The sequence below is a fragment of the Acartia tonsa genome, chromosome 3, assembly GCF_053477335.1.
Source record: "Acartia tonsa isolate MP-2025a chromosome 3, ASM5347733v1, whole genome shotgun sequence".
Taxonomy (NCBI): domain Eukaryota; kingdom Metazoa; phylum Arthropoda; class Copepoda; order Calanoida; family Acartiidae; genus Acartia; species Acartia tonsa.
This window is the reverse complement of record NC_137262.1, coordinates 13,598,749-13,626,561: the sequence shown is the minus strand read 5'-3', so window position 1 is coordinate 13,626,561 and position 27,813 is coordinate 13,598,749. Positions and strand designations below refer to the sequence as shown.

Genomic DNA, 27,813 nt, shown 5'->3' with positions numbered 1-27,813 from the left:
GGGGGGGGCGTTGAACGCCCCCCCATCCGGTTTTTTCTATCTCATTTTCTGTGTGTGAAAGATAAAGAGCCCAAACTGCTTGACTTTTTAAGTATGGGTATGACACATAACTGAGAGTTGAAATTTTTTGAATATCTCCATCCTGGCGGGCACAGGATGCCAGCAAACCTGGCAGGATCATCCAGGTAAAGAGCAAAGATATTTTTTTTGACTAAAACAAAGCATTTTATCATACTAAATTACTAAAAAATCCTCTAGTAGTACATCCTTATATGAAATACAGGTGTTCAAGTCACTTTCAGGTTCCAGGTATGATCCTGCAGGTCCTGATCCTCCAGGTCTCCAGAAATCTTTAAAAGGCTCCTGTGGCCGCAATTTTTGACTTAGAGACTTCAAATTTTAAACTTAAGCTTTTCTGACATGTCTACATAACGTATTAAAATTTCATGAAGATCCGCCGCCGTTTTCCCGCCGACCGCCGACTGCGGCGGCTGGCAGCTGCCAAGTACAGCTGCGGCCGCTGAAATTTATATTTTGATATTTCTAATGTAAAATTTACATAAAGATAAACATTTTCTGGAAAAAAATTTTCTTCTAGCTTCAAAAATAAGAAAAATACAGCCGTTTGAAATTTTTAAGTAAAAAAAGACCTAAAAACAAAGGTTGTTAAATAAAAGGGTGAAGGAAGCGAAAATTGACTTAGACCTATAAAAGGTCGGAAATTCATTATCAAACAGGGGACTTGCACAAAAAAAATTAGCCCTCTAGCTCTAATAGGAACTGAGAAATTAAGGGGGGGCGTTGAACGCCCCCCCCCCCCCCCGACCGATTAAGGTGCGGCTAGGGGCCCGACTGTAAAGGGTTAATGCAAAAATAATTTTATAAAATTGAGTTGACAATTTTTTAAAAGAATTATCTTTTTTTTTCTTGTGACTAAAAGGTTTTATTAAGAAGAAAGTTATCAAATTAATAAATAGAATAATAAGATAGAAATAAGTATGAAATTATGAAATTTAAATAAAATCTTAACCAAACAAATCACAGAAATTATGGACAATAGAAAAAGCTATTTTTGTTAAATATAAAAATTTACTGCACATAAAGCCATTGTGAAATTTGAGCTTATCAAAATTTGAAAAAAATACAAAAAGTTAATTAAAAATCCTTGATATCACATATTTTAATTATGCTAAATATGTTGCTTATGCATTTTTATTGTATTTCATTGTTTTTTGTACTATTATATATTATATAATTTTCGAGATAATAGCACTACATAATCATATTATTAGAATGTAAATCACTTAAAAAAAGGCACTTGTTTTTTCTTTTATAAGAAAATTACAAAAAAAAGAAAGAATACGCTTACAGAGATAAAGCAAAAGTGTATAAAAAAGTTCTATTGTATCCTAATTGTGATTTTAGCAGAGATCAATTTCTCTCAATTCCAGTGAAAGTTTTGAATTACATGTAAATGTCGTATTTGTAGCAGAGTTATATTTGTGAAAGAAAGTCGTCTTTGTTTGAAGAGTTTGAGGGTCTAGACGGAGGCGTAGTAGTTGTGGGGGGCGGGTCTCTCCTCTCTGCAGGTCTTGCAACAGATCACGTGACGGAAGAATTTAAAGAAGCTGAAAAATAAGAAACATTAAAATATAATACTAACTAGTTAAATTTACTGAACAGATGATGAATTTAGGAATAGCGGATCCGCCTCTAGAATCTAGTGGTTTTATTATCGAAAGTTAGGAGAGTTAAAGCCAAAAAAATAGATAAAAGTTAAGTTTATCTACAAAGGATAATTCAATCGATTCAAGCGAGATTCTAACAAAAAACCTTACTGCTTTCTTTACAGTTTTGTTAGCCCCTAGACGCCTAAGGGACTTTCAAACAAAACTGGTTTTAATGTTATGATTGTATATTTTTATATTCGCGGAAAATTGGATATAATACGACGCGATACATCATTTTCCAGTGTGGCTTAGAACCGGTTCTAATCCAGCAGATATTATTTGGTTTCGAAGCCTTACTGGAAATTAACTTACATGAAGTAGAGTACTCCAAGAGCAAGCACAATCCATCCAGCAATGATAACAATCAAAGTCACGTGATACAACACCTCGTCACAATCAACCTCACCATCGGCGGACTAAAAAACAAATTTTAAAAAATTAATAGATAAAACAATAAATTCTTATTTAAACAGGGCAAAGTTAGAGAAGACTGACAAAAAAATAAAAAATAAATATTCGGTGGAAATAACCTAAAAATTTTGATCATGTCTCTGCTTTAGGGGAGGATAAAAATTGAGATAATGTAAATTTTACCGATTCCTATGAAGATTAGGTTTCAATGTTTTCAAAAACACGGAGAGAAAAAGATCTTCGGACTGAAAAACATGGGAAAAAAATTCTACAATGAAAACCTCTAATAAAAGTATAAGATTTGGGCCAAAAAGTCAATAATTACTCAAATTACCTAATCAATTTTTATTACAGCAATTTAAGTATTATGAAAAAAGTTTACCTGGATTTCTTGGCTAAGTTCTTCTCTTCTCTGTGACAGGCCCTGAAATTTGGAAAGTGAATAGTTAATTTTAGGCAAGGCAGCTACGTCATCTTTATAGTCTATTTTGTGTTTCCAGTAATATAAATAGTTAAACGTCATGTCTTTTCCCTTCTTTATAAAGGGGGGTGTAGATAATATTTCCACCCCCCTGGTAATTTTTTTTGTATGTTGATTAAATAAATAGTGGACACCTATGGTGGGTGTATCCCCCTCCCTTTATATAAAATAACAACCCTCAAAAGCTAACAATCCAGTCATTTTGGATGTAAGTAAAATCTTTCCGAAAACTCGATCTGTGTACGCCACTGACTGGATGTAATTGTCATTGAGTTTAACATAATAAGGAAAAAAACATATTAAGCATTTAAACTTATTACATGTTGTCACAACAAATGCAAGAGGAAATTATCAACATAACAATTTGTAACAATCAAATTTAACTTTTTATGCAACTTTAAATGATGTAAAATATTTATTTTTGTATTTTCAAGAGAAAAATAAGTCAGCAAGAAATGAAAGAAAAATAAACATGTTAAACTGTTTATTGATTCTTGACTTTGATTTAAGTTTCATTAAAATTTTTGATTAAGGTTGGCACCTGACAAAGCAGCCAATATAACCATTGTAATTTATACCTGGATGTTGAGTGTACTAACAACTTGATCAGAAAAGTTGTTCAAATGCTCCAGAGCCTAAAATTAAAATTTAAATGTTAAATTTTGTGTAAAATATATTTAAATGAACCCCCATCCATTTTTAATTTTAGCGATTTGTCTTGGGAGAGATGCGGTTAACTACCTAAAAATAGTTATTAACCTTCCAAGGACCCATGAAAAGCTACTTTAAAAAGGAGAACCATATCGGTAGCGATTTCCACATAGACAGATATACACACAGACAGACATGAGACATCCTGTTTTTTTATATGTATGAAGATTATATTTTGATTTCATTATAGGACTTATAATGAATTCTGATTGGTTGGTTTATTAAATTGATTGTCCTTACGTCAACTACTAATTGTAATCTACAGAAGAGGTAATTTTGTGTATTAACATTAGGGAATCAATTAGTCGGCCAATGTCTTATCTCTTTAGATCCCTGCAACGCATGCTGTTTCAATTAGTTGTTGTTACTTACAGTGTTGACGTCATCACCAAATTGTTTGAGATGGTGCTTAACAACACGGAATACTGATGTGGAAGCGATTATCAACCAAACTAAAAGAAAGACATTATATAATTTTTTTAATGAAGCTTTTCTATAATTAGGGTATGTCCGTTTGTACGTCAATGGCGCTTATACATTAATTTTTACATGTTAGAATTGTTCTATCGATTTTAAACTTTGTATAATGATTCCTATAACAGTTAAATATGATTTAGCAACTCTATAATCATTATCAGAAAGTCCGTACGACAATTTAAAACAGCTGATTTTTTCCTGTTTAACGAAATATTGCTATAAGGTGGAGTTTTAATGGAACCATCTCGTAATCATGGAGTAAATGGCACTTAGAATTCGATTTTCGATCTGAAATTTTGCATGAGTAATCCTTGATAGGTCTATTTTCCCTAAATCAAACAAAAAGCTGGAAAAGTAACGGCTGGCGGCTCAGCCGTTTAGCCGTTTTTTGCCTATTTTCAGGGCAAATTCATCATTATTACGAAGAAATCAACTTTACAAAACATATTTTTGGTTTAATTCATATTAAATGATAGCAATAACCATTTTTTAAATTTCTAGTACCAAAAGCTACCGGCTAGAACAGTTTGATAACTTTTGGAGCGGCAAAGAGTTTTATGTGGAGATAGGTTTAGTGACTAATTTGCTCTGAAGATAGCAAAAAAATGGCAAACGGCTGAGCCGCCAGCCGTTAGCCGTTACTTTTCCAACTTTTTGTTCGATTTATGGAAAATAGACCTACCAAGGATTGCTCAAGCAAAATTTCAGATGGAAATTCGAATTTTAAGTGCCATTTACTCATTGATTACGAGATGGTTGCATTACCCCCCCCCCCTTATGTACATATGTTCAATGATAAATAACAAATACTTACAGAGGGAGACCAGCATAAAGGCCAGATCATAGACCATAGTCAAACTGCACTTCAACACCTTTCCTCCAATTCTGAAAATAATATAAGATTATAAACATTTCTGATAAAAATGCCTACTACACATAGTAAAAGTTATAATTAATGCATGTATAATATATCCTTATATAAAAGTAATGGGATCTCTGTCTGTCTGTCTGTCTGTCTGAACCGATATTGTTATTTTGACAGGGTAGCTTCTCATAGGTCCTGGGAAGGTTTACAACTATTTTAACAGGTTAGGTTTGGAAAGGGTTCTACAGATCCAAAATAAAGTTTTGCATGTATTTCTTAAAGAAATATGTTGATTTTTTAAAATTAGGCAATATATCAGTTTTTTAGCCTATTTTCTGTTATTTTAGTTGCAAAAATTAGAGATGTGACCCTGAAATATAAAAATAAATTTTTAACAATGAAAAACATTTTATTTTTTTCTAGTTTCACGTTAGTGTTGTATTACAACCTGGATGTAAAATGATATTTGATCAGAGCATAATATTAGCAATTTACCTTCTAATGAAAGTTATTTTGTATTTTTATCAAAAACGAAATTATAAATCTAATAACATATTGATTTATGTCTAAATTTGAATTATAAATTAATATTAATTAAAAATAACATGGATGACAAAAAATTGTTGAACATAAATTAAAAACCTTAAGACTTCCGTCTAATTAATTCTTTGCAAATTTTGTAGTTAAATCACCCAAAAATAATTAAGATCTTAATTTTACACCAAAATAGCTGTAATCAAGTAGTCAAATTTAATAGGTTTAATTTAAGCAGTTTTCTAACAAGTTAAAAAGCGAAGCTTTTCTACAATTAAGATAAGGCCGTCCGTCCGTAATTTAGGCATGCTATAATAGTCCATTTCAAACTTTGGATGATTATTTCTGTAACAATTAGATACGTTTCAAAAGCATAGCAGCTCTATATCTACAAGAAGTCAATACGTTGATTACGTTTTTTATGGATGTTGCCTTAATGGTAAAGAGAAGTATGTAAATAATCATTGATCTTACGTATTAGTTATGCATCTAACAATCCTTGTTCATTACGTTTTTATGGATGTTGCCATCCTTATTTTTTTTATAATCTACGCATGGTAAAGTGAAGTATGTAAATGAGATCAGAGAAACGATTTTTTATATTATTATGCATCTGACTATCATTGTACACTATTTAAATGATAAGAAGTGTTAAAAATTAAACTTTATATTTTACTACTACTTAATTTTAATATCATTGAAAAATTAATTAATCAAAGGAAGCATAAAAATATTAATTCCGGGTAAATTGCGTCTAATAATCAACATTTTTAGACAGAAATAAAAATCTGAGGTAATTTGTATTCTAAGTTTGAACCAATACAACAGGTGAATCCTAAAAGGAAACGATGCAGATTTGGATTGTCAACTCCCCACCCCCCCCCCCCCCCTCCCCCATTTCTTCTATTTTTGGTACGATTTAATGTTAAAGAAAGCTGAGTTATTTAAATTCAAAATTTGCTGCATTTTTTATAATGATGCCTGTGATGTATAATTGGCTTAAATTATATACTTCCCATCATTAGTGGCTGCTGTAGAAAATTGATATAACTTTATGGCCTCTAGGCAGAGGAGATGGTGATTTATGCTTTACCTACTTTATTTTAAGATGGATAATCTTGCTTGTGACATTGCAATATAATCTTTAACAACGAGGATGTTAGAGTTAAATTTTCATAAGTAGCGAATCACAAAAAAAAACATGGGTGCACAAACGGTCCGGTCCGGACCATGGGTTACAGGGCAGATGTTCAGTAGTTATAAAAAGGAGAAGGGGGGGGGGGGATTAAGAAAAAAGATAAGGATAGATTTAAAATCACGAAAATTAAAATATAAATGTCTTTTGCTTATTGAAAGGTATTGTAAAGATAATGAACAGTCTTTCTTTACCAGCAGCCGAGATCAAACTTCTCCCATAGCGCTACCAAAAAAACGTGAAATAAAGAAAAATAAAATAAAACAAAAAGTTATACCTATCTATAATATAAAGTAGAACGATGTCTGTCTGTTTGTTTGTGTGTTTGTTTGTGTGTTTGTTTGTAGCGAAGGATCTCGCTAACCGCTGAACCGATCTGGTTCTCCTTTACAGGGTAGCTTTTCATAGGTCCCGGGAAGGTTTATAACTATTTTCTTGGGGGGTGGGATACCCCCAACCCCCCAAGAAATAAAAATACCCCCCCCCAAAAAAAAATTCTTTTTAAAACTAAAATTAAAATAGTTGGGTCGACTACTTCCCCCCCCAAAAAAAAAAATTCTCCCCCCCCCCCTAGGAAATTTTTTTTAAAATTTTTCTTTTAAATCTAAAATACGAAAAATTGGTTTAATCAAACCTCTTGGGGCAAAGCCCCTAGAGGCTAGGGGCGAAGCCGCTAGTAAAAAAGATAAAGCTAAACATTTCACAATTATTTGAAATTGTAAGGGAAGTGTTTATTTTTCTGGTCAAGATGAACTTTTTCTCTGTTTATTTTAAAAAGGTTCAATATAGTTCCTGCACAAAAAGTGCTCTATTTCAATATAATTAAAATTTCTAAATCTTTCACAAATTAATTTCTAACTCTTAAATACATATTTATTAGTAAGTATTATAGACAGTTGTCTGCGGATATAAAATATTCATTCTTAAACATCCTATGATTTTTATTCCTTTTTTGTGGAATATTAAAAGAAAAATACACGATACATGTGTTTTCAGCATGTCTGGAACCGGTATAAATCTAGCGGAAATTAATCGGATTCGGAGCCTCACTCATTACTTATCAATCAATCTTAAAATGAAAGTATTACAAAAACTTTAAATAAAAATTCAATAAATGATTGTATATAAATACAGTATTTGCTTGATCAACCAAATTAATCCTTTCAATTGCAAAACTTGAAAATTTTAAATTAATAAAACATTTTCCTGTCGATCCGTTTTAATCTTTTTTTATTTAATTTTCTAATTTTATAAGAAAAAAAATGGAAATAGTCCCTTTCGTAACATCGCCCCATAAGGGGCGATTCGTCGTATTTTTAAAATGGCTTTTTATAGGTTAGGTTAGGTTATATTAGGTTAGGTTATATTGGGTTAGGTGATTGCCCCACAGGGGCGATGTTACGAAAGGGACTATTCCCAAAAAATTTTTTGGACAACTCGAATCAAAGAATAACAAAAAAAAATACAGCTAATCATTAGACATGGCCAAAGATTACATTATAATAGCAATTTTTAATGGTATATGATCTTTGAAGTATTGCTATAAAGTATTTCTTTCTTACTGTTAATAATGTTAGAGAAAGTTGTTTCTGAATTTGTCAAATTATCCGTGGGAACTTGGAGTAGGGCTTTTTTACTCCTTGCTCTCTGGTCTGCAATTATCCTTACTGTTTCTTTTTTAATACACAGCCATAATTCATTGTCAAATTATAAATCTTGATAAAACTAAAAATTTCAAGTTTTACACATAAAAATACCAAGTTGTAAATCTTAAAATTTTTAACAAGAAAAAATAAATTTTACCGTAACTTATGCAAATTATACCTCACAGTGCGTTCGAATGTGCTTTGACTTTTGTGTCAGAACCTAAATTGGGACATAGTGCATTTCATTACCCTAGGTTAGGTAACTTCATTTCAATTTTCAATAAAATCTCAAATGCAGCCGTTTTTGAGAAAATTAAATTTGAAAATTTCAAGTTCAATTTTCATCCCCTAGGAGTTACCGCATTTTCATGACAAGAAAAGCAAAGATTATTTATTTAAAATTTTGAACAAGTTTGCTTTTATGGGGTCTTTCATAAAACCTCTCTATATATGATTTATTTAAGGCTGAATTTCCGTGACCTTAGCAAAGCAACTGATAAAAATGACCATGAATCAACTCACTTCAGGAGTGGTTTTATGAAGAACTTTAAAAAAGCAATCTTTGCTTTTCTTGTCATGAAAATGCGGTAATGAAATGCACTATGACCCAATTTAGGTTCTGACACAGAAGTCAAAGCACCTTCTTACGCACTGTGACCTATCTTCATGAAATTTATTTTATTTCATCTAAATTAATCTATATTGCAATCAAACTTTCTAAATGAAAATTCACTTTTCAATCTATATACATCCAATTAATTTATAACAGTAAAGTATATAAACCACTCGAAGCTTCGCCCCTAGCTTCTTAAGGAATGTAAAAAGTTTTGCGAAAGAAATATTTCTTCTTAAAGGATGGCCATTTTTGGAGTTGGGGAAAGTCTTACCCCGATGAAATTAGCTTAAATCTTTACATTGAATCACTAAATCCTAACGAATGAACGAAGAGAAAGACATCGTTCTACTTTGTATTGTAGATTGCTACATTTGCGAATTGAAAAATGTCTAACTAGCATTTAACTGTATATCTACCTAAATATCCATCTCTATGTCTCTATCGATCTATATTTCTATCTATCAATCTATTCATCTGCCTACCTATTTACTAATCTCTCTAGTTATTAATATATCTGTCCATCTTTGTCTATCTTTCCATCTATCTACCTGTACCTATTAAACTAATCTTCTGTTTATCGATCTATCTATCAGTATATGTGTTTACCTAATATTTATCTATCTTTCTATCTATCTATTTGTATGTGTACCTGCAGCATCTATCATAATCACAGCAATCATTGCAGCACTCACACAACTGAAATAAATATTTTAGAATTATTATACAATTCATATACAGGGTGTCAATCCTATTTCAGAAATGCTTGCGGCTACGCCCCTAACATCTAGAGGATCTTATTCGAGGTGAAGGGGGATGACAGAAAAGAAGAAAAGACAATTTTTTTAAATAGCACAAACCAATTCGAGGTCCTAAATGAAACTTCCCTAAAATTGATGATTCAGTCGGTTCAGTGGTTAGCGAGAGTGGAAAAAAAACATTATTACTTTATGTAATAAAAAGGAAAAGCTAAAAGCAAATACAAGCTATACAAATCTGCTTTTGAAGATTTCAAAGTTTTTATTTTGACAGATTTCAGAAAACTACTATTTTTAAATAATTTAAATTCCACACCCTGTGTTCAAATTTTACCTAGTTTTCTCTATTTCCAAAATTGGAATCCCGTAGTTTAAAATTTTGAAATTGCATAAGTAGATAATTGGATAAAGAAGTAAACTCCCATTTTTATTTGACTAAAGAAATTAATCTTATTTTCCCATATGTTTTTTAATCTATCTCAATTTATTTTTTATACTAAATATGCTTTTTAAAACATTGGAAGCTAATGTCTATTCAATCACACATAGTATCAGGTATGCCCCTAGAGGCCTTTAGAGGCACTTAAGTCGGTGTAAGGGTGAGAGAAGTGTTTCTCAATTTAAAATTATATGTTTTTTTTTAAGTAAAACAAATTTTTGTTTTGGATGGGGGCCATTTTAATAGGGGCGATTTTTCTTGGGAGGGTGCTGGTACCAACCCCCAAAATAGTTATAACCCTTGACCTATGAGAATGTACATTGAAAAAAAGTACCATAGCTCAGCACTTAGTGAATACCTTAAATACACACTGACAAAAACACAAAGAAAGACATCCTGTTACTTTTATATAAGGATTATGAAAGATAAATGAATGTTATAGGACAACAATCATAAAGAAGCTTAGCAATTAGAAATCATGCTTAATATAATAATAAATCGATTAGTAAGTGTAATGATTTCTTTCTTACCGGAAATAAAAATTATCTAATTATGATTTAACAGTAGGGAAGTTGAAAAATTCCTTCTTTATTAGAGAAAAATAGTACAGCTTTCCCCTTTTAAAATAAATATCAACATGAAGGATATTTTTGAAAATAGGCAACATTTACCATACTTGAAAATGAATTATCAAACTAATTGCAGCTTATAAAATATGGTTTAGATGCGAGACGAATATGAAAACCTCAATAACATGACCCTTTACAAGTTTAGTAAAGGTAATCTTTTAATATTATTTCAAGAGATAATTTAAAAATTCTTGACTGGTTAATACCAGAGACAATCAAACTTTCACCTTTCCCAAAACAAATGACGCAATGATCAAACATAAACAAAAGCTTTTTATTCAATTGGGCAACCATTTATACGTCTATAGTGATTTGTTTATTTACTAGCGACTACGCCCCTAGAGGACTCTAGGGGCACTTGTGTTGGCGGGGGAAGTCGATCCAACAATATCAAATTTTAGTTTTAAAAGAAAAATATATTATTAAGAGGGGATATTTTTTTCGTGGAATGATGGTGTTACCCTCCCCAGAACCTATGAAAATCATACCTTTTGTGCACACAGACAAACAGACCGACATCCTGTTACTTTTATACAAGGATGTATACATGTAATTCTATGCTTATATGAAAATTTATATAATATCAAATATTTTTATCAGTCCATGTAGACAAATAACAACTTTATTTATAGGACAATCTAAACAAAAGATAATAAACAAATAGCGTTCATGCTTTTTTATATTCTCAAAATTTTTTTTACAAAAAGAGAAGAAAGGACCGTTTTCTTAGTTTAGCTTATATAATAATTTTAGATATTGACGAGTAATACCCAAAAATATGGTCAAAAAGTTGATTTTCTGAAAACAATGACATTACAAAGCTGATTGTGTTATAGAAATATTTCCTTATTCGCAGCTTTTCTTCCTGCATTTAGAAAAAAAGATGAATCATGTATGAAATGATCTAATGAAATGATATAAGCATCCCTGGCCGCAAAGATGTGTGACTCAGAGCTGAGACAGGAACCACACTTTGTCCTTGTGGATTCACATATTATGTATTGCGGACAACAACAGTGTAAGCACAAAACAGATAATTTTACGGAATAGCTATTAGCGAAAAATACAAAATAACTAAAAAAACTTCATGGAAGAAGTATACTACAATAGAAGTATATTCAAATGTTTTTGAGTTTTCAAATGTTCAGTTGGTTTGGGTTTATATCTAATATTAAAAGCAGTAAGTTGAGTGAGTGGGTATGTCCGAAAATATCTCGTAAACGGCTGGACCGCTCACTCCCGCCTTCTCTAGGAATAACCTAGATGTTAATGTTGAAGCCACTATCTAAGCTAAAACATAAATTGTAACATTGTATTAATGTAACTTTATTTGTTGTTGTGTAAAAACCCCCTAAAAAGCATTATACAATATAAAATCCAACACAATGGTTCAGAGAAAGTGTGCAAATTGACTGTTGAAAAAAAATACATTGTGTAATCTTTAAGAGATGTTTAATTTAAAGTTATTGAAGGCCTTTTAACTATAATTAAGCACTATGTCAATGTATTTTTTTATATAGATAGTTCAATACAATTTATATAGCAGTGATCTTATTTTTTCTTAATGTGCAATATGTCAGAAATATTTTTTTCCGTATCGCTTCGAAACCTATTAATATCCGGTGGATTAGAACCGGTTCTCAGCCATACTGAAAAATTATGTCTAGCGTTGCATTATATTAAGTTTCCTACGAATGTAAAAACTGGTTTGAATCTTATAATTACATATTTTAGGTATATCTGAGGAAAGTTGTTTAAATAAATATTTTTTATTTTTATGGTAAAATCAAAAATATGAACTGGGCTATGTATCTTGACGCATGAAACAATCTTCACAGAACTACGCTACCCGTTACAAATGAAAGTGTTTCTTATGACATAATGCTGTGTAGTTTTAATTACAGTTGAATTTAATATTAAGCACATTGCATGTAACAAGGGGGAGGTCATTTTCTAGTAAATCCCGTAAAGGTGTGTGTTATAAGGCCTAAAAATAGTAGTAGAACGATAAGGTGCTCTATATATTTGTATTCCCTATTGAATAGAACAATAGGGAAATTTTTTTTTTTTTTGATAACCGTACCTGGAATATCTTTAAAAAATACGAAATTTCTATCAAACGCTTTGTTTGGCTCAAACTGACAAAAATTTTAAAAAAATATAATTATAATAATAATGTTTTCTATAGGTACAAGGTAAAGGTTAAGAACAATCTATACCATTAAACAAAGGAAGAAGTCATTCTTTACAGGTTGATTTATTATAATTATATTTTTTTTTATTTGTGTCAGTTTGAGCCAAACAAAGCGTCTGATAGAAATTTCTTATTTTTTAAAGATATTCCAGGAAAGGTTATCAAAAAAAAAAAAAAATTTCTTCCCTATTGTTCTATTCAATAGGGGATATAAATATATAGAGCACCTTATCGTTCTACTACTATTTTTAGGCCTTATAACACACACCTTTACGGGATTTACTAGAAAATGACCTCCCTCTTTGTAACAGATTATGCATCATTACAGAACCAGTTCAACCATAACATTTACATTTAAATCAAATTGATGGTTAAATTTCTCAATATTTTGTTAATCTTTATTTGTTTGGAAGCAGGAAGGGAAATGAAAGAAGGAAGAACAAATAAAGTCAAGAAAGACAAGATGGGTGGATAGTTGTCCTGTAATACAGCAAATAACAAATAGGTTTAGTTTAAAATAAAGGGGGAGGTAGGTTGTGCTAAAATCCCCTAAAGGTGTTATTTTTAAGGCTTAGGTAGAACGATAAAATTTAAAACTTTGGTCTTTATTTCAATAAGGAATACATATATTAAGTGAATATTATCGTTCTATGCCTTAAAAATAACACCTTTACGTAATTTTAGCACAACCTACCTCCCCATTTAAAATCTTAGTGGACAATAAGACTGTACAATAAAAATTATCTACTTAAAAAAATACTCATCTAATTAATCTTTAAATCATTAGGTAATACTAATTCTTAATGAGATAAAATATTAGACTAATCAGAATTTCTCTAAAATGTTTACAAGAAAGCTATAATTTACCTTTCATTAACCATCAAAAATACCTATGTACTTATTAATAGGTCCATTCAATTCTTGTGAACTATATTTTAAGTATGCTACTAAAAGGGACTTCCCCCATAATTTGCTGTTTTATGTAAAGTTATTGTGGGATGGGTTTAAATAGAGAATGAGGAATATGACATTGAAACTGCTTGACACCAATCACCACATTTAGGGTGGAGAATTTTAACCTTATTTAGACAAACATTTCTCACTAAATAGGTTATGCCCTTTAGGAAGGGGAATTATATTTGTAATTTAACTGGAGGGCAAATGGAGAGAATTCCTATCTAAAGAATTTAATAAACTTTATTTCAAAACAAGCCTTTCTTTGTCAATACAAATAGAAAACTTTTAATAATGTTCTAAAGTTAACAATCTATAAGTAGCAGACCAATATGAAACTTATAAAATTAAAGATAAAAAACAATGAGATAGTCATTTAATTTCGTAAACTTTATTAGAATATTTTATAACTAATCTTAGATTTGAGCCTTTTTAAAGCTATTTTTCGGACCACTTCTTGTCCTTTTAAAAACAAAACCTTTAGATGCTAGGGTCGCAATCACTAGTAATCCTTATATAGCACTCAGGAGTGTTGAGTAATTGACAGATAGATCATAATATAAGAGAAGTACAACTAAAAAATTATTGGAGTTGTTCAAGGTTCATTCTTTGGTCCCAAGTTTCCTTATGGAAAAATAATTGATATTTTTAATCTTACCAAACAACATTATTATTCACATGATGATGGTTTTTCCATGCATATATTAATAGTAAATTCAGGGAAGATACCCAATTCAAAATCTCGTTTTCAATTATGTAAATAACAGAAAATTAATCTTACCCTCTTAATGAGTTCTCTGACGAAAAGACCAACCATGATAATGGAACCACCTAAAATAATAAATAGTATTAATTAAGAAACTTGAAATTAAGAGTCATTTTTTGTTTTAATTTAATAATATAAAGTCAAACTGTGAAATGGCATTTGTCCACATTAAAACCATCAGGATGGAAAATTAAATTAAGGAATTGAACCAATTGTTACTTTCTTGAAAATTAACAGAATCGACTATAGTATTATTATATTAATTTAAGTTATAAAGCTAAGTTCTTGTAATACAAAATCGCTAAAACGGCTTGACTGATAGAACTAGGGATTTGTTCAGAATAGTAATTAATCGCAGCGTATTTTAAACAGCTTTCAGCGGATAAAACTAAAAACGTTCAATGTAAAACAGTATTGTTAGCTCCGAGAGGCCAAAGGGAAGGACAAACAAAACTGATTTTAATATCATGATTGCATATTTTAATATTAGTAGAAAATGAGATATAATACGATACGATACATGATTTTTCAATATGGCTTAGAACCGGTTATAATCCAGTTGTATTAATGGTTTCGAAGCCATACTGGAAAATATTTCAGGAGATTTTTTTGAGGGGCAGTGTTTTGTGATCCAATCTCCAAAGGCTAGGGGCAAAGCAACTGGTTTTAAGTTAATGTAATCAGCTTTCTAAAGAAAATTTTCCGCTCTTGTTATGATTTGGCAAAGATGATATTCTGTAATCGAATAAAATCATTCAACCATTCCGTTTTACTTTCTAAAATTCTAATTTGCAATTAATCTTGCAAACCTTTAATAAATCTCATATAAATGTAATTTGATTAACTTCATATTTCTTATTGAGACATATTTTATAAATCCAATTTGAAATCAAATTTTCAAGTGGCCATGACCAAATTGTATTTATAATTTATGTCCTGCTATCCTGCAAACCAAAATTATTGTCATCTAATTTGTCATCTAACTAAATAAAATTAACAACAAAACAAGAGTTAAACCATTCAAAGCTAAAGCAGCTAAAATTACAACCAAAGGCCAACAACAGAAAGGGTTTAAAAGTTGAATTCCTTATCATATCCTACAATTCTTAAAGCTAACCTTTTGTCTTCAAAACCAAAATAAATATATGGATATAGAAAACCAGCTATAAAGGAGCTGTGCTCTTGTAAAAGTTTCCTGTTGAGATATTGACCTTACACCCTCCGGGATTAACAATTAAACAGATTTTTCTAGGCGCACCTTTTTGTTGGAAAATTAATTTGATTTTGCAGATTACTTTTAACCACAACAAAGGCTTAGCTTAACTTATAAGTGGTAAAAAAATCCTGTTCAATGTTTGTTAGCTAATTTTTTGTACTGTAGTTTATTTTGCGTCTGTTGTCCTACAAATACAAGGTTTTTATGCTTATTTCTGTAACAAAGACAACATTTTTTTTACACATAATATAAAACTAATTAAAGTTAAGTTCAACTAGTGTTCAAGGGTCAAAGTCTACTTTAATTTTTTGTAGTTTTGCAAGTGAATGTAAATAAAATTTCTGAAAAACAAAATGAAGTGCATTCATAATGTATTCATGAGACGTAATTGACTATGCAATTGTAAAATTAAAATACTAAGAAGTGTAGGCGAGTAAACTATTAAGGAGAGAAACTTTAAATTAAACAATAGAAGTGACGAGAAGTATTTAAAGAAACATGGATATAAACTATACAAATGTAAGTAGATAAGTATAGTTACTTGAAGCATTATATGCTTGATTTATATGAACAATTTTCTTAAGATTTGTAAACAGAAAGATTCCTGAAAGTGACTAGTTAAGCACGGAATTCCAAACCACCCACTTTCTTCAGAATTATTCTTCTAGCATCACCCCTTATAAAAAATTTAGGAGGTTAGCGGCATTATTGCTTGATTCACTCTTAATTCTATTATCAGGGAAGCTTAAAACCCTTTAATAAAACTAGCAACAAATTATAAAACAAATATAGGTAAAGAGTATATGTACCTTTAGGCTGTAGGTGCAGCCATAAGTAAACTAAGAGGATTATTTATTTGTCTACCTGTATATGTAACATTGGCAACCACTTTAAATACCTATTTAAGCCATCATACACTTTCTCCACAACATTTTGCATTTTTAATAGGCTGTGGTTTCAAACTGAATTATTACCTTTGCTCTAACTAAGGATAACATATTTTCCTAATTAAAACATGAAAAATTCTAAGGATAAGAAAAATTCACACAGTCATAGTTTGCGCGGTTAGGCTGCTTCATTTTTTGCTTCAATTAAATACAATAAAATTTAAGTAAAGGGTAATTTTTAAATAATATGAAGAAATAAATACATTAAAATAGTTTGATCAAGAGTGTTTAAATTTCAAATATATTAGTTCAGGTTTTATGCTTTTTAAGCAGGAGGATGGATGTAAAAGTTAAAGTAAATGTGGGGTAGAAACCCCACCCCACATCCGTAGTCTAAAAGATGTTATCTAAAGTTAAGAGAAAGCTGATAAAATATCTAATTTTATAAAATTCTAAGAAACAATTCTAACATACTTCATCACCATAATAGAAATAGAAGAGTAGAAGAATATTCTTAACCCTTTTTTCGTCAAATCTAAGAGAGAACATTCCTAGCAGACAAAAGTATTGTTTACTTTCGACTCAAGCTGATGTGGATTCTTAAAAAATGATAGACTCGCTATTCGATAGTGAGGCAAAATTATTTTGTGAAAAATCATCCAAAAGCACATTAAAAATCTACAAAAATTAAACAAAATCATATGTTAATAACCCTCTTAAGATTTTATTTCATTTTTGTAAATTTTTTTATTCGATTTTGGAGGATTTTTCACAAAAATAATTTTCCTCACCAGCGAGTTGCCAGCCTAACTTTTTTTTTAAGAATCCAACTTTGTTTCAAGCTTTCAAATTGTAAACGAAATTTTTGGGCAATTAATTCTGATTCCGCAAAGCTTTCTACTAAGAAAATATACTGTTAACAGCTGACTTTTATGTATGTATGAAATGAAAAAAAACATGCCTTCGTAGGAAAATGTGTACATAATTTCAACCAATGAGATCCAATGTAAATTCCGATGCGATTCTCCTATTGGCTCAATCAGACATTCCCTCTCTTTCTTAGTACCTTTATTATCACCATGAATCATCATAAAAACTTCCCGGGTTCTGCTTTTCAAAAACTTGTCTAAATTGTTTCTCAAATGCTTACGTCATTCACACTATTTTATTGCCTTTCTTTCTTTCTCTAATGCAATGGTTTGAAAACATTTTATCACATTTAATGTGAGAATGTTGTAATTATCATATTCAAAATAAATGCTGTAATAAGCTTTAAAATATTTAAACACTAGTCTCTCATTGGACACAAAATGAAGTCCAATAAGAAAAAGGAATAAAAATATTGGAAAGAAAATTATTTTATTTCAAAATTAATTCTTGGCATTTTGGAATAAAAAATATAGGGGAAAGAAAATTATTTATTTCAAATTTATTTCTGGTCTTGAAATAATATTCATTATTTTATTTTAATTCGAGTGTCAACCAATAAGAAATAGGCATGCTGTTTTAAAAGTTTGGAATAAAAATTATTATTTTTTGTCAATTCCTTTTTCTAGAGTATAAAATGAGAATAAATTTTCCAACATCATTATTGATTTCTAATTTAACATTTCATACAGTGGGTAATATTTATTTCAACATTTTTTGTCATTCAAAATCAAGTGTCACAAAAATAATAATATTTAACATAAAAAAGAAATTTTTAAAATAATTTTGTTTTCTTTATTTGTTGAAGATTTAAGCCCAAGCTTTTTCTGAGGGGGGAGACCCCCCTCAACCCCCCCTCTCCTGAGGGGGGAAACCCCCCTCGACCCCCCCCCCTGACGCTCTCTTCTTTAAATCTTTCATTATTTCTGTAATTTATTCTAACTATTTTATAAATTTCAAAACATGAGATAAAAAGGAAATAATTTGCTGTACATTATTAAAAAATCTAAAAATTGTAAAAAAAATTCCAACATGATTTTTAATTTTAAGTACAAGAATATTTTTTCCTATATGATATGTTAAATTTAAATACAGGAATAATTTTGTACTGTGGAATTGAAGAAATAAATGCTGTACATTAGAGTGGCTTGATTTTCAATGATTTTCTAATTTTAAATGTGCTACATACACTTTCTGTCTGAACATCATATAAGAGACCAAAAAATGAAAAGAAAATATTTTGAATAATGGGGAGGCTCGCTGATGCATGTAAACTTTTAGAAAGACACTTGTGGGGAGAATTTTTTTTTTTTTTTTTTTGGGGGGGGGCAATTATTTTTCTTTCAAAGTATAGCTTTATGCACCTTCCCAATTTTGTCTTGAAGAGTAGAATAAGAATAAAAAATCTGTTTTTAAAACTATTGATCCTAGCAAGAAAAATCCATAAAAAAATTTAAAAACCAAGAGATTTTACATTTAATTTGATATTTTTCATGCTTGGATGAATATTTTTTAAAACCAATTTGATATTCTTATATTAATCAACAAGACAAATTCAAAAAGATGCATAAAGCAATACTTTGAAAGAAAAAAAGTTGCACCTCCAGAATAAACTTCTAAAATTTTTAATGCATGGAAACACCTTCCCCCCATTTCCCCTCAAGGACAAAATCAATTTTTTATATTTAGGTTTCTTATATGACGTTTAAACTGTAGATGTTGGTTACAAATTCAATATGCAAAATTGATCCACTCTACTGTACATTGTTATAATTTAATATTTGATGTGGGTATAAACATTAGACATAGATGGTCAATCTGACCCCATTTTTTTCTTAAAAAGAAACCTTTGTTCACTTTTTGTTGTATATGAAATACAGCCCTATAGGCAACATTATTTGCAACGAAATTTTGCAATGATATAATTTTTAGAAAGAACACTTTATTGTAAGAAATTAAATTATTTATAACTAACTTATTATATGTTATGTCATACGCTTAACATTATATGATGGAAGAAATATTTTCTTCAAATATTTCACCCAAGGAAAGCTTTAACCTAAGATATTCAACAATTTATAGCTGATACATAATGTAAACAAAATTCCCTTGTGCTGTCTCTAGGTTATCTCTATTGTATAAATGAACGTACAAAAGAGGAGGAGAGAGAGAAGGAAATAGACAGAAAAGTGAGGGAGGGGGGAGGGGAAAGAAATATAGAGAAAAATAGACAGAGATATTTATTGTTCACCCTTAGATGATGTAAATTTTTTGATAGACTTTTTTGAATTTAAGAAAAAGATAGAGAATGAGACAAAACCAAGTATCGTATTTTATTAATATTGCTTATACAAGAAAGGTCATTCAAAATTATTTCACCAATATTAAGGTCAAGTGACAAAAATTTAAATTTCCACCTACTTCGCCCCCAGAGGGGGCAATAGTAGAAGGAAAATTCAAATTTTGATCACATGACCAAAATTGTTGAAATAATTTTAATATCCTTTCTAGCATTCACAATATTACGAAAATATGATAAATAACTATTCCAGTATGACTTCGAAACATACTAAAATCCACTGGATTCGAACCGGTTCTTGGCCATACAGAAAAATAACGTATAGCACCGCATTACAGACAATTTTCCACGAATGTTAAAATAAAAATCGTAAAATTAATACCAGTTTTGTTAAACCGAGCCTTAGGCACTTTGGGGCTTTAAAAACTGGATTTCATCTTATAATTTTTCATTTTAATATCAGCAGAAAGCTGTCTATAATACGATGCGATAAATGACTATTAAACCTTTTATTTTTCTGTATTTTTATGTCTGATCTGTACGACCTTTTTTCACCCCACAAATTACTAATGATTTTTTTTCTCAAAAGATTGTAGCAATAAAATAAATTATTTTGGTCTAATTCATTAAGTAAAAAAGGTATAATTATGGTTAGATTTAATGTTTTTGTAACTGCGTAGGATAACAAAATCTTCCTAGTAACACATAAAATATACTTCTTGCCAACCTTATAATTTAAATATAAAATTTAGAATTACATCGTGTACCAAAGCTTTTTGCTTAGCAATTTCAACATTGAAAGAAAGCAAAGAGACAAGATAAAAGTGTTTGAATTACAAGAGGGGGGGGGGAAAGGGCACGGGGTTAGATAAAGAAAGTTGGGGTATGAGGGAGGGGAGGCCGGGGGGGGGGGGGAAATAATGGGTTTGTTGGCTTAGGACCACTAAAATTGCAATATTTGCGGGACTTAGGCCAAGCCTAGCTTATTCATACAGGCATCAAATGCCCCAATTCCCATAACAATAAATACAAAAATGATCGTATCAGGAACTTAAGACCTCTGTAAAAGATTTTTTGGAAACAAAAATTATTGCATAAGTGTATAATCCGAATTTTGTTGTGAAACTTGGCATGAGTAATCCTTGTTAGGTCTATTTTCCCAAAATCGAACAAAAATTTGGAAAAGTAACGGCTAACTTTTCTTCAATCATTTGGGGCAATTATGAAAAATATACACCCCTGACTAAAGAATCATCTAATATCAGGGGCGTCCAAGCTTTTTATTTTGGGGGGGGGTAGAATTTTTTTAAGGGGGGGTAATTCGTTTTTTTTTGGGGGGGGGGGTAAAATGGCGCGCGAAGCGCGCAGCAAATTTTTTTTACCCCCCCCAAAATTTTTACCCCGGGGGGGGTATTTACCCCCCTGAAATCTGTTGGCAGGTGTAAATTTAGTTTACCCCCCTAAAAATTTACCCCCGGGGTAAAATTTTTGGGGGGGGGTAATTAAAATTTTATTAAATATATAGTATTAAAAATGCGCGCGAAGCGCGCAAAAATTTTTTTTATTAGAGATTTTTTATTTTGTTTGGGGGGGGTAAATACCCCCTCCAAAATTGTTGGGGGTGCCTACGGCACCCTCAGGGTAGGGGTAAATTTTAAATGTGGGGGGGTAATCGCCCCATTACCCCCCCCATTGGACGCCTATGTCTAATATATTTTTAACTATTTTACTATAAGGGCAGTTTCTAACCACTATTTAGTTTGTTGCTTATCTTCTTTTAAGGATGGCAACTCTTTTATTATTCAAATCACGTTTCAGATAATAATATAAAGATGCACGGTATAATTCTTTTCTTTAGTAGTCCAGCTTCTCTATAACTTACGTCAATACGTTGTGCATTACCTAAATCCACTTGTTTTTATTGATTGATAAACTTTTAAAATCCAAAGACAAACTTAAATAAAACATTTGAAACATATACAATGTTAAAATGTTTGTTGTAACTATCAAAAAAAATTATTTAGATTCATTTGGCACCTTTTGCAAACTTAACTTTTGTCCATTCTTACTGAATAATGCTTTACTACTTTTTAAATTAAATGTTGTAAGGTTTTTTTTCTTTCTTTTTGTAAGACTATCTATTGGTGTTTTTCCCTGCAGCAAGGGCTACACAGTATCCAATATAACCTAACCTGACCTAAAGTAAACAAACAAACGATAATCTAATCTATCACCCCTTATTTTCATTTCATTTCAAAATAAGGGGGGGGGGAGGGTGTTTCGACAAGGCATTTTGAGGTAAATGCCCTATCTTTACATTAGAACAAAGAAGACTTGATTATCAATTTTAATCAAATACCATGGTATGACTTAGTATGTTAAGCCTTATTTATATAAATATAATAACTGTTAAAATATCATTTAATTGCTAATTAAATTATAAGCTTTATTTATGGACAAATAAACACAATAAAATAGGCTTGACTATTTAAAAGATAGCTTTATATAGACAACAAAGAAATTAAAACCAGTTTTTTTAGACCCGAGGGGCCGAAGGCACTGGCTAACAAAGCTGGTTTTAATCATATGATTGTACATTTCTATATTCGTAGAAAGTTGGATATAATACGATGCTAGACATAGTTTTTTCGTATGGATGATAACCGGTTCCTATGCACCGGATTCGAATGAATACGAGAAACTTTATTTAAGATCAAACTTTAATGTTTTATTTTTCTCAAGAAAAAATCTAAATAAATTAATATTGCATTTCGTGTTAAGTATAAATTCATTTTGTTACGAAGGAGAACAATGACACTACGAAAAGCTTGGATATAAGATACAAATTAAAATAACGGATAAAATGTGTTCTATGAAAAGCAAGGCATTCAACATTTTGTATTTTTCATGTTCTAAACTGCATCATAATCTTATTTTGTACAAAGAAAATCTTTGCATTTTAAAAATGCTAAACATGGGCTTTTATTGTTGATTTAAGCTTGAGCAACAAAAACTATGGAACTTGTTGTTTGAAGGTCAAAATGATGTAAAATGTACATATTAAATATGTGTGTGTGTGTATCTTTTTATATTTATTTTTGTTGAAATAGACGTGGGTGTAGTTATAGGTGGGTACTTGTGTGAGATGAATACACTTATAATTTACATTTAGGAAAAAATAGCAATTAACAGTGCAGTGTAAAATAGAAATCTTGTTGTCAAACTTTTAATTATTTGTCAAGACAATTTTTGGGTTTTTCATTTAATCTCAATAAACTAATTTTTGCGATTTCCCTCAAGTTCCTAGTTGAACATAAACCCCTTTATTTTAAAATAAAATAAAAATAAGAAGAGGCAGGGTTGTTTTTTTGTGTGATAGGTTAGCTGAGGTTATACTGGGTATAGTTAAACCACACTGGGTTGAGGCACCGCTGCTAAAGTCCCCATAGGGATAGGGCTTCTGCAGGGGTAGGCATAAAAAACTACTCCAAACTTTTGCTATTTGATTAAAAAATAATCCCAAACTCAAACCAATCCTTAATATTATTTGAATCCGCCAATTAACAAGTAAAATGTTGTTAAGTAAAGCATAACTTTGTGAAGTAGCTTTGCAACGTAAAGAGTATATAAAAGTAAAGTTTTTTTCTATATTAGTCTTAGGTGTTTAATGGTTAAGTTTGAAGGCACAAAAACAAATGGTTTGTATTTATGAATTAAGAATCATGTTCTTATGAATCGAAAGTGGGTATGAAATTGCTATAAAAAGGTCTTGATCCATGAAATAAAAATAGGTATCTAAAAAGATTAAACCATATGAATTATTTTTTTTCACGGCTAAGCTACTTTTTTGTCAACAATATTAATATAATCCTATTATATAAAAGTAGTAAGGTTTTTTTTGTCTGTATCTTAAGATTTCGATAACTACTGAATTGATGGAGTTCTCCATTTTATTGAAGCTTCTTAACGGTCACTGGAAGGTTAGTTTTAGGCTATATTCATACTTCTATTATTCCTTTAAATACAGAGCTCCTAGATGCTAGGAGTACATCCGCTAGTGACATCTATAAAAGTCTAGAAGCCAACCATTAAATAACAACCATGGTCGCGCGTAATAAAGTATAATTGCTTACCAATAATATTGAGATGTGGTAGATGTGGTTGGGAGTTACAGCCAGGCAGAACTTCGTAAATATTCAGGGAACCAACAACAACCTACAAAATTACACTGTAAAAAATAGTCGCGCATATCAAACTTTATTTTTGAATTGAAAAATTCCCTCTAGACGGTCTAAAAGGTGAAAAATATCGTTTACAGTATGACATCGAAACCGATTAATATCCGCTGTTCATACTGAAAAATCATGTATCTTATCGTATTAAAGACAGTTTTTCACGAATCTAGGATAAATATTACATAAATTTATTTTGCTATCTGCGGAAAGCTGTCTATTATCTTTTACACGATGCGATAAGTAACTTTTATGATTGTTGTAACAATATTTCTAAACTATCTTAACAAAATAAAATTAGAGTTTGATAAGGATAATTTTTAATAGTGAACAATTATTTAACAATTAGTTTTGAAGTTTAAATCATAAGGTAGTAAAATCTGTAAAAAAAAAAATACGTTGGATAGAAAATCTTACATTTTAAAATTAAGCCACTCAATTAAATTTCTTTAAAAACCAACCGTTATGACCATTATTACATTTTAATTTTCCAACGACAATATTTCTTTTCATGCACAAACGACTTACTGTTGAGCAATTCATTATTATTATTAATAATAATAACTAGTATTATTTTTGTAAAATTTTTTTATAGAAAAAATTAGTAACACGTGTAATAAATCAAGATATTATGCATTAAAAAAATATTATTTTACTTGTTCTTTTCATTTATAAATTTTTTTTTGCAACATGAACGAAAGAAAACGAAGTAGCGGATTTCGTCGTATTTTCACAGTAGCGTTTCTCCTATTTCTAGCCCCTGCGGTGGGCTTTAACCCTGCGGAGCCAATTTCTTTACTCTTTTGGCAATCATTAACATTTACCTAACCTATCAAAAGTTACTGTGAATATATGACAAAACCCGCTACTTCGTTTTCTTTTCATGATGTCATCCTTGTTTATTTTACAAAACTATGCAATCAAGCAACATTTTTAAATAAAACTAGAGTTAAATATGCATGAAGGGCAGATAAATGCATAAAAACTATAAAATATCCTAACCCCTGCTGTATACAAAAAGAATAGTAAAGATTCCTAAATTAGACCAAATAAAAAACTAAGATTAATTTATTGCACGTTTTAAAAACGTAGCTTCTCTATAGTTAATACTTGCGGATTCTCCCCCCCCCCCTTGAGGCCTCTAGGGGCACTAGAGGTGAATGGTTGTTGGGTGGTGGTGGTACCCAATATATTTATTTCCCTTCCTAAGACCTATAAGAATCTAGATTGTAAGGAGATCCGCATCGGTTAACGAGATTTATCGGTACATACAGACATACAGACACACACACATAGATATCCTAATACTTTATTAAAATGAGACTATGGCTAATCAATCAATCAATCACTTACCATACAGATGGCAACAGCGTATAGGACGGTCGTACTAACCGCCAACATACAATACTTCCCATTATCTGAACACATTTTGCCTCTGAAATAAATCATATTAATATATTATCCTGTAAAATAAGAATATTCTTTTCTAAATTAAAAAAAAATATTTTTAAATAAGACTTTATTGAGACTCTTAACAAAATTTTTGCTTGTGAAAAGGCCAAATAATAATTTATTATTACAATAAACATGATTTTCATGACTTTATGCCCCGATCTATTTAGATATGCCATGCATCCATAATTGGCTTACATTTAAATATAGACATTTTAACGTTATAATTTAGAATCGTGTTGCCACGTTTATTTGAGCGTGGCTACTCTTGCTTGTAGTTCAATTTAAATTTACGTTCTGTAGACTTAAACCCAAGATAACTTAAGTAACACAGATACCCTATATTTAGGAAATGACTGTGGCTTAACAACTTTGAGGACTTTAGTGAATTTTGATTGGTGGATTTATTAAGCTAACTGTTCAAACGTTACAGCCACTAATTTTAATCTACAGAAGGGGTAATTTTGTATATCAACATTTTATCGGCTATTGTCTTATCCCTTTAGATCACTGGGGTTGATCCATCCTTTAAAACACATGACTATACAAAATTTTATGAAGATTAAATGAACCTAATGTTCTTAATTCACGACGTGATGCTACCTTAACTATGGATACATTCCTCCTTGTTTATTTTCAATTTATAAGAATGATATCATCATCATTTTTTATTCAAAAATCTTTAAATGTCATATCATGAGGTCTATTTTCATTTTATATTCACCAAAACTTAAATGTATAAGAAGCTTGTATTTACTGTATTACAGCTTAATGTTCTACCAACGGATATTAGATTTTTAAAATATTCCTCGAAAAAAATATAAATCTTTTAAAATCTGGACTTTATTTATCTAAAAGTAAGATATTTAGAATGTTGACATTAAGAAAATTGTTTACCCAAACAAGTGAACGACACTTGCATTAGTAAGCTGTCTCACTTTGACTAAGCCTCATTCATGGGGAGAGGGATTTTATTTCAAAATTTGGCAAATTGTCAAGAAAATTCGCCGTATTAGGCCTATGACAGAAATCTCAAAAAGTTTTGATGTTAAACACGAAATTAAAAAATTAAATTATAAGACAACAAGGATGACAACATCCATAAAAGCGAAGCTCTGAAACGGTAGGAAAAACGGACATTAACACTTGTATAATGTCAGAACTGAATAATCAGAATGCGAATGTATAAGAGTCAAAGCAAAATTGTAAGTAAATTTGTTGAAAAACTGCTTGATACAGGATAATGATTATGGACATACTTACATTTTAAGGACTTGATTATAGAGTTGCTTCGCTTATAATATTGTACTTTGTTGTTCCAGGAATCAGTATACCAAAAATCAGACCAATCGGATAATTAGGTCATATACAAATTTGTTGTTAAAAATGTAAAAAAATCAACATGTTTAAAATGGACGTACGGACATTCTAGTAATGATTATAGAGTTGCTACGCTTTCTAACTCGTACCTAACCTTTACAGGAATCACCATGCAAAATTTGAAATTGATAGGACAATTCTAACATGCCTAAATTAACGAAAAAGGCTATTTAAAAAAGTAAAAAAATCAACATGTTTAAAATGGACGTACGGACATTTTAGTAATAATTATAGAGTTGCTACGCTTTCTAAATCGTACCTAACTACTAAAGGAATCACCATGCAAAATTTGAAATCGATAGGACAATTCTAACATGTCTAAATTAACGAAAAAAGCTATCCGTGACGGACGGACGGACGTACGGACGGACAGACGTACGGACGGACGGACGGACCGACCCTAATTATAGAAAAGCTTCGCTTTTAAAAATGACATGTAAATTTTAAATATGAGAGACTAGACGTTAATTACCCAGAGACCCATTAAAGACAAGCCCTTAACTTAATTGCCTCCTACCCATTCTATTTTATTGGCATGAGCTTTTGTTTGGGAGCAATTTAACTAAAGACCGGTATTTTTCAGTCAAATAAATTTTTCTTGATAAAATTGTGTTGTTTTGTTTGTAAGATCCTCAATTTTGCACATTTAGTATTTCACAATATCTTGTTATTAGAACAGTATATCACTACAACCGCCAAAACTGACCTTTCCCTTTTAATTAACTCTTTAAAATTTAACACTTTGCTATTGTGAAACAAGGGCGTTAGTGATACTATGCGAAATTTCTGCACAAGTTTGGCGCATTTTGTAAACATTGGCAAAGTAAAATAGAAATTTGTTTGCACACAAACATGTCTTTATGAGTTTTTAAAATAAGCAAAGATTGAATTTCGAATACATTTTTCATATTTGTAGTAAATAAAATTAGAAATCCTAGTAATACTTATTCATTTTACCCGTTTACTAAAAATGTAATTGTAGGGGTAGTATGATTGCAATATTTAAACCTTCGAGGA

At 30.5% G+C, this 27,813-nt stretch overlaps 1 protein-coding gene across 1 annotated transcript; it reads right to left on the bottom strand.

Annotated features, from left to right (window-relative positions):
- Positions 1-917: 917 nt before the first annotated feature.
- LOC145313379 (uncharacterized) lies at positions 918-25,398 on the bottom strand. Its single transcript, XM_080152742.1, has 10 exons — positions 25,318-25,398; positions 23,866-23,947; positions 14,419-14,468; positions 9,316-9,362; positions 4,625-4,695; positions 3,706-3,785; positions 3,201-3,257; positions 2,524-2,565; positions 2,043-2,146; positions 918-1,628 (listed from the first exon to the last, which is right to left on the bottom strand). Exons 1-10 carry the CDS (start codon positions 25,390-25,392, stop codon positions 1,541-1,543), a joined length of 696 nt encoding a protein of 231 aa, XP_080008868.1. The 5' UTR covers positions 25,393-25,398; the 3' UTR covers positions 918-1,540.
- Positions 25,399-27,813: the final 2,415 nt, after the last annotated feature.

What these genes read in the sequence shown, in the direction of transcription:
- LOC145313379 (XM_080152742.1), bottom strand. Translation starts at nt 25,392, where the DNA reads ATGTGTTCAGATAATGGGAAGTATTGTATGTTGGCGGTTAGTACGACC. An exon ending in ACCACATCTCAATATTATTG is followed by an intron (nt 14,469 to 23,865) that starts GTAAGCAATTAT and finishes TTATTATTTTAG; the next exon opens with GTGGTTCCATTATCATGGTT. An exon ending in TTAGTACACTCAACATCCAG is followed by an intron (nt 2,566 to 3,200) that starts GTATAAATTACA and finishes TCCAAATTTCAG; the next exon opens with GGCCTGTCACAGAGAAGAGA.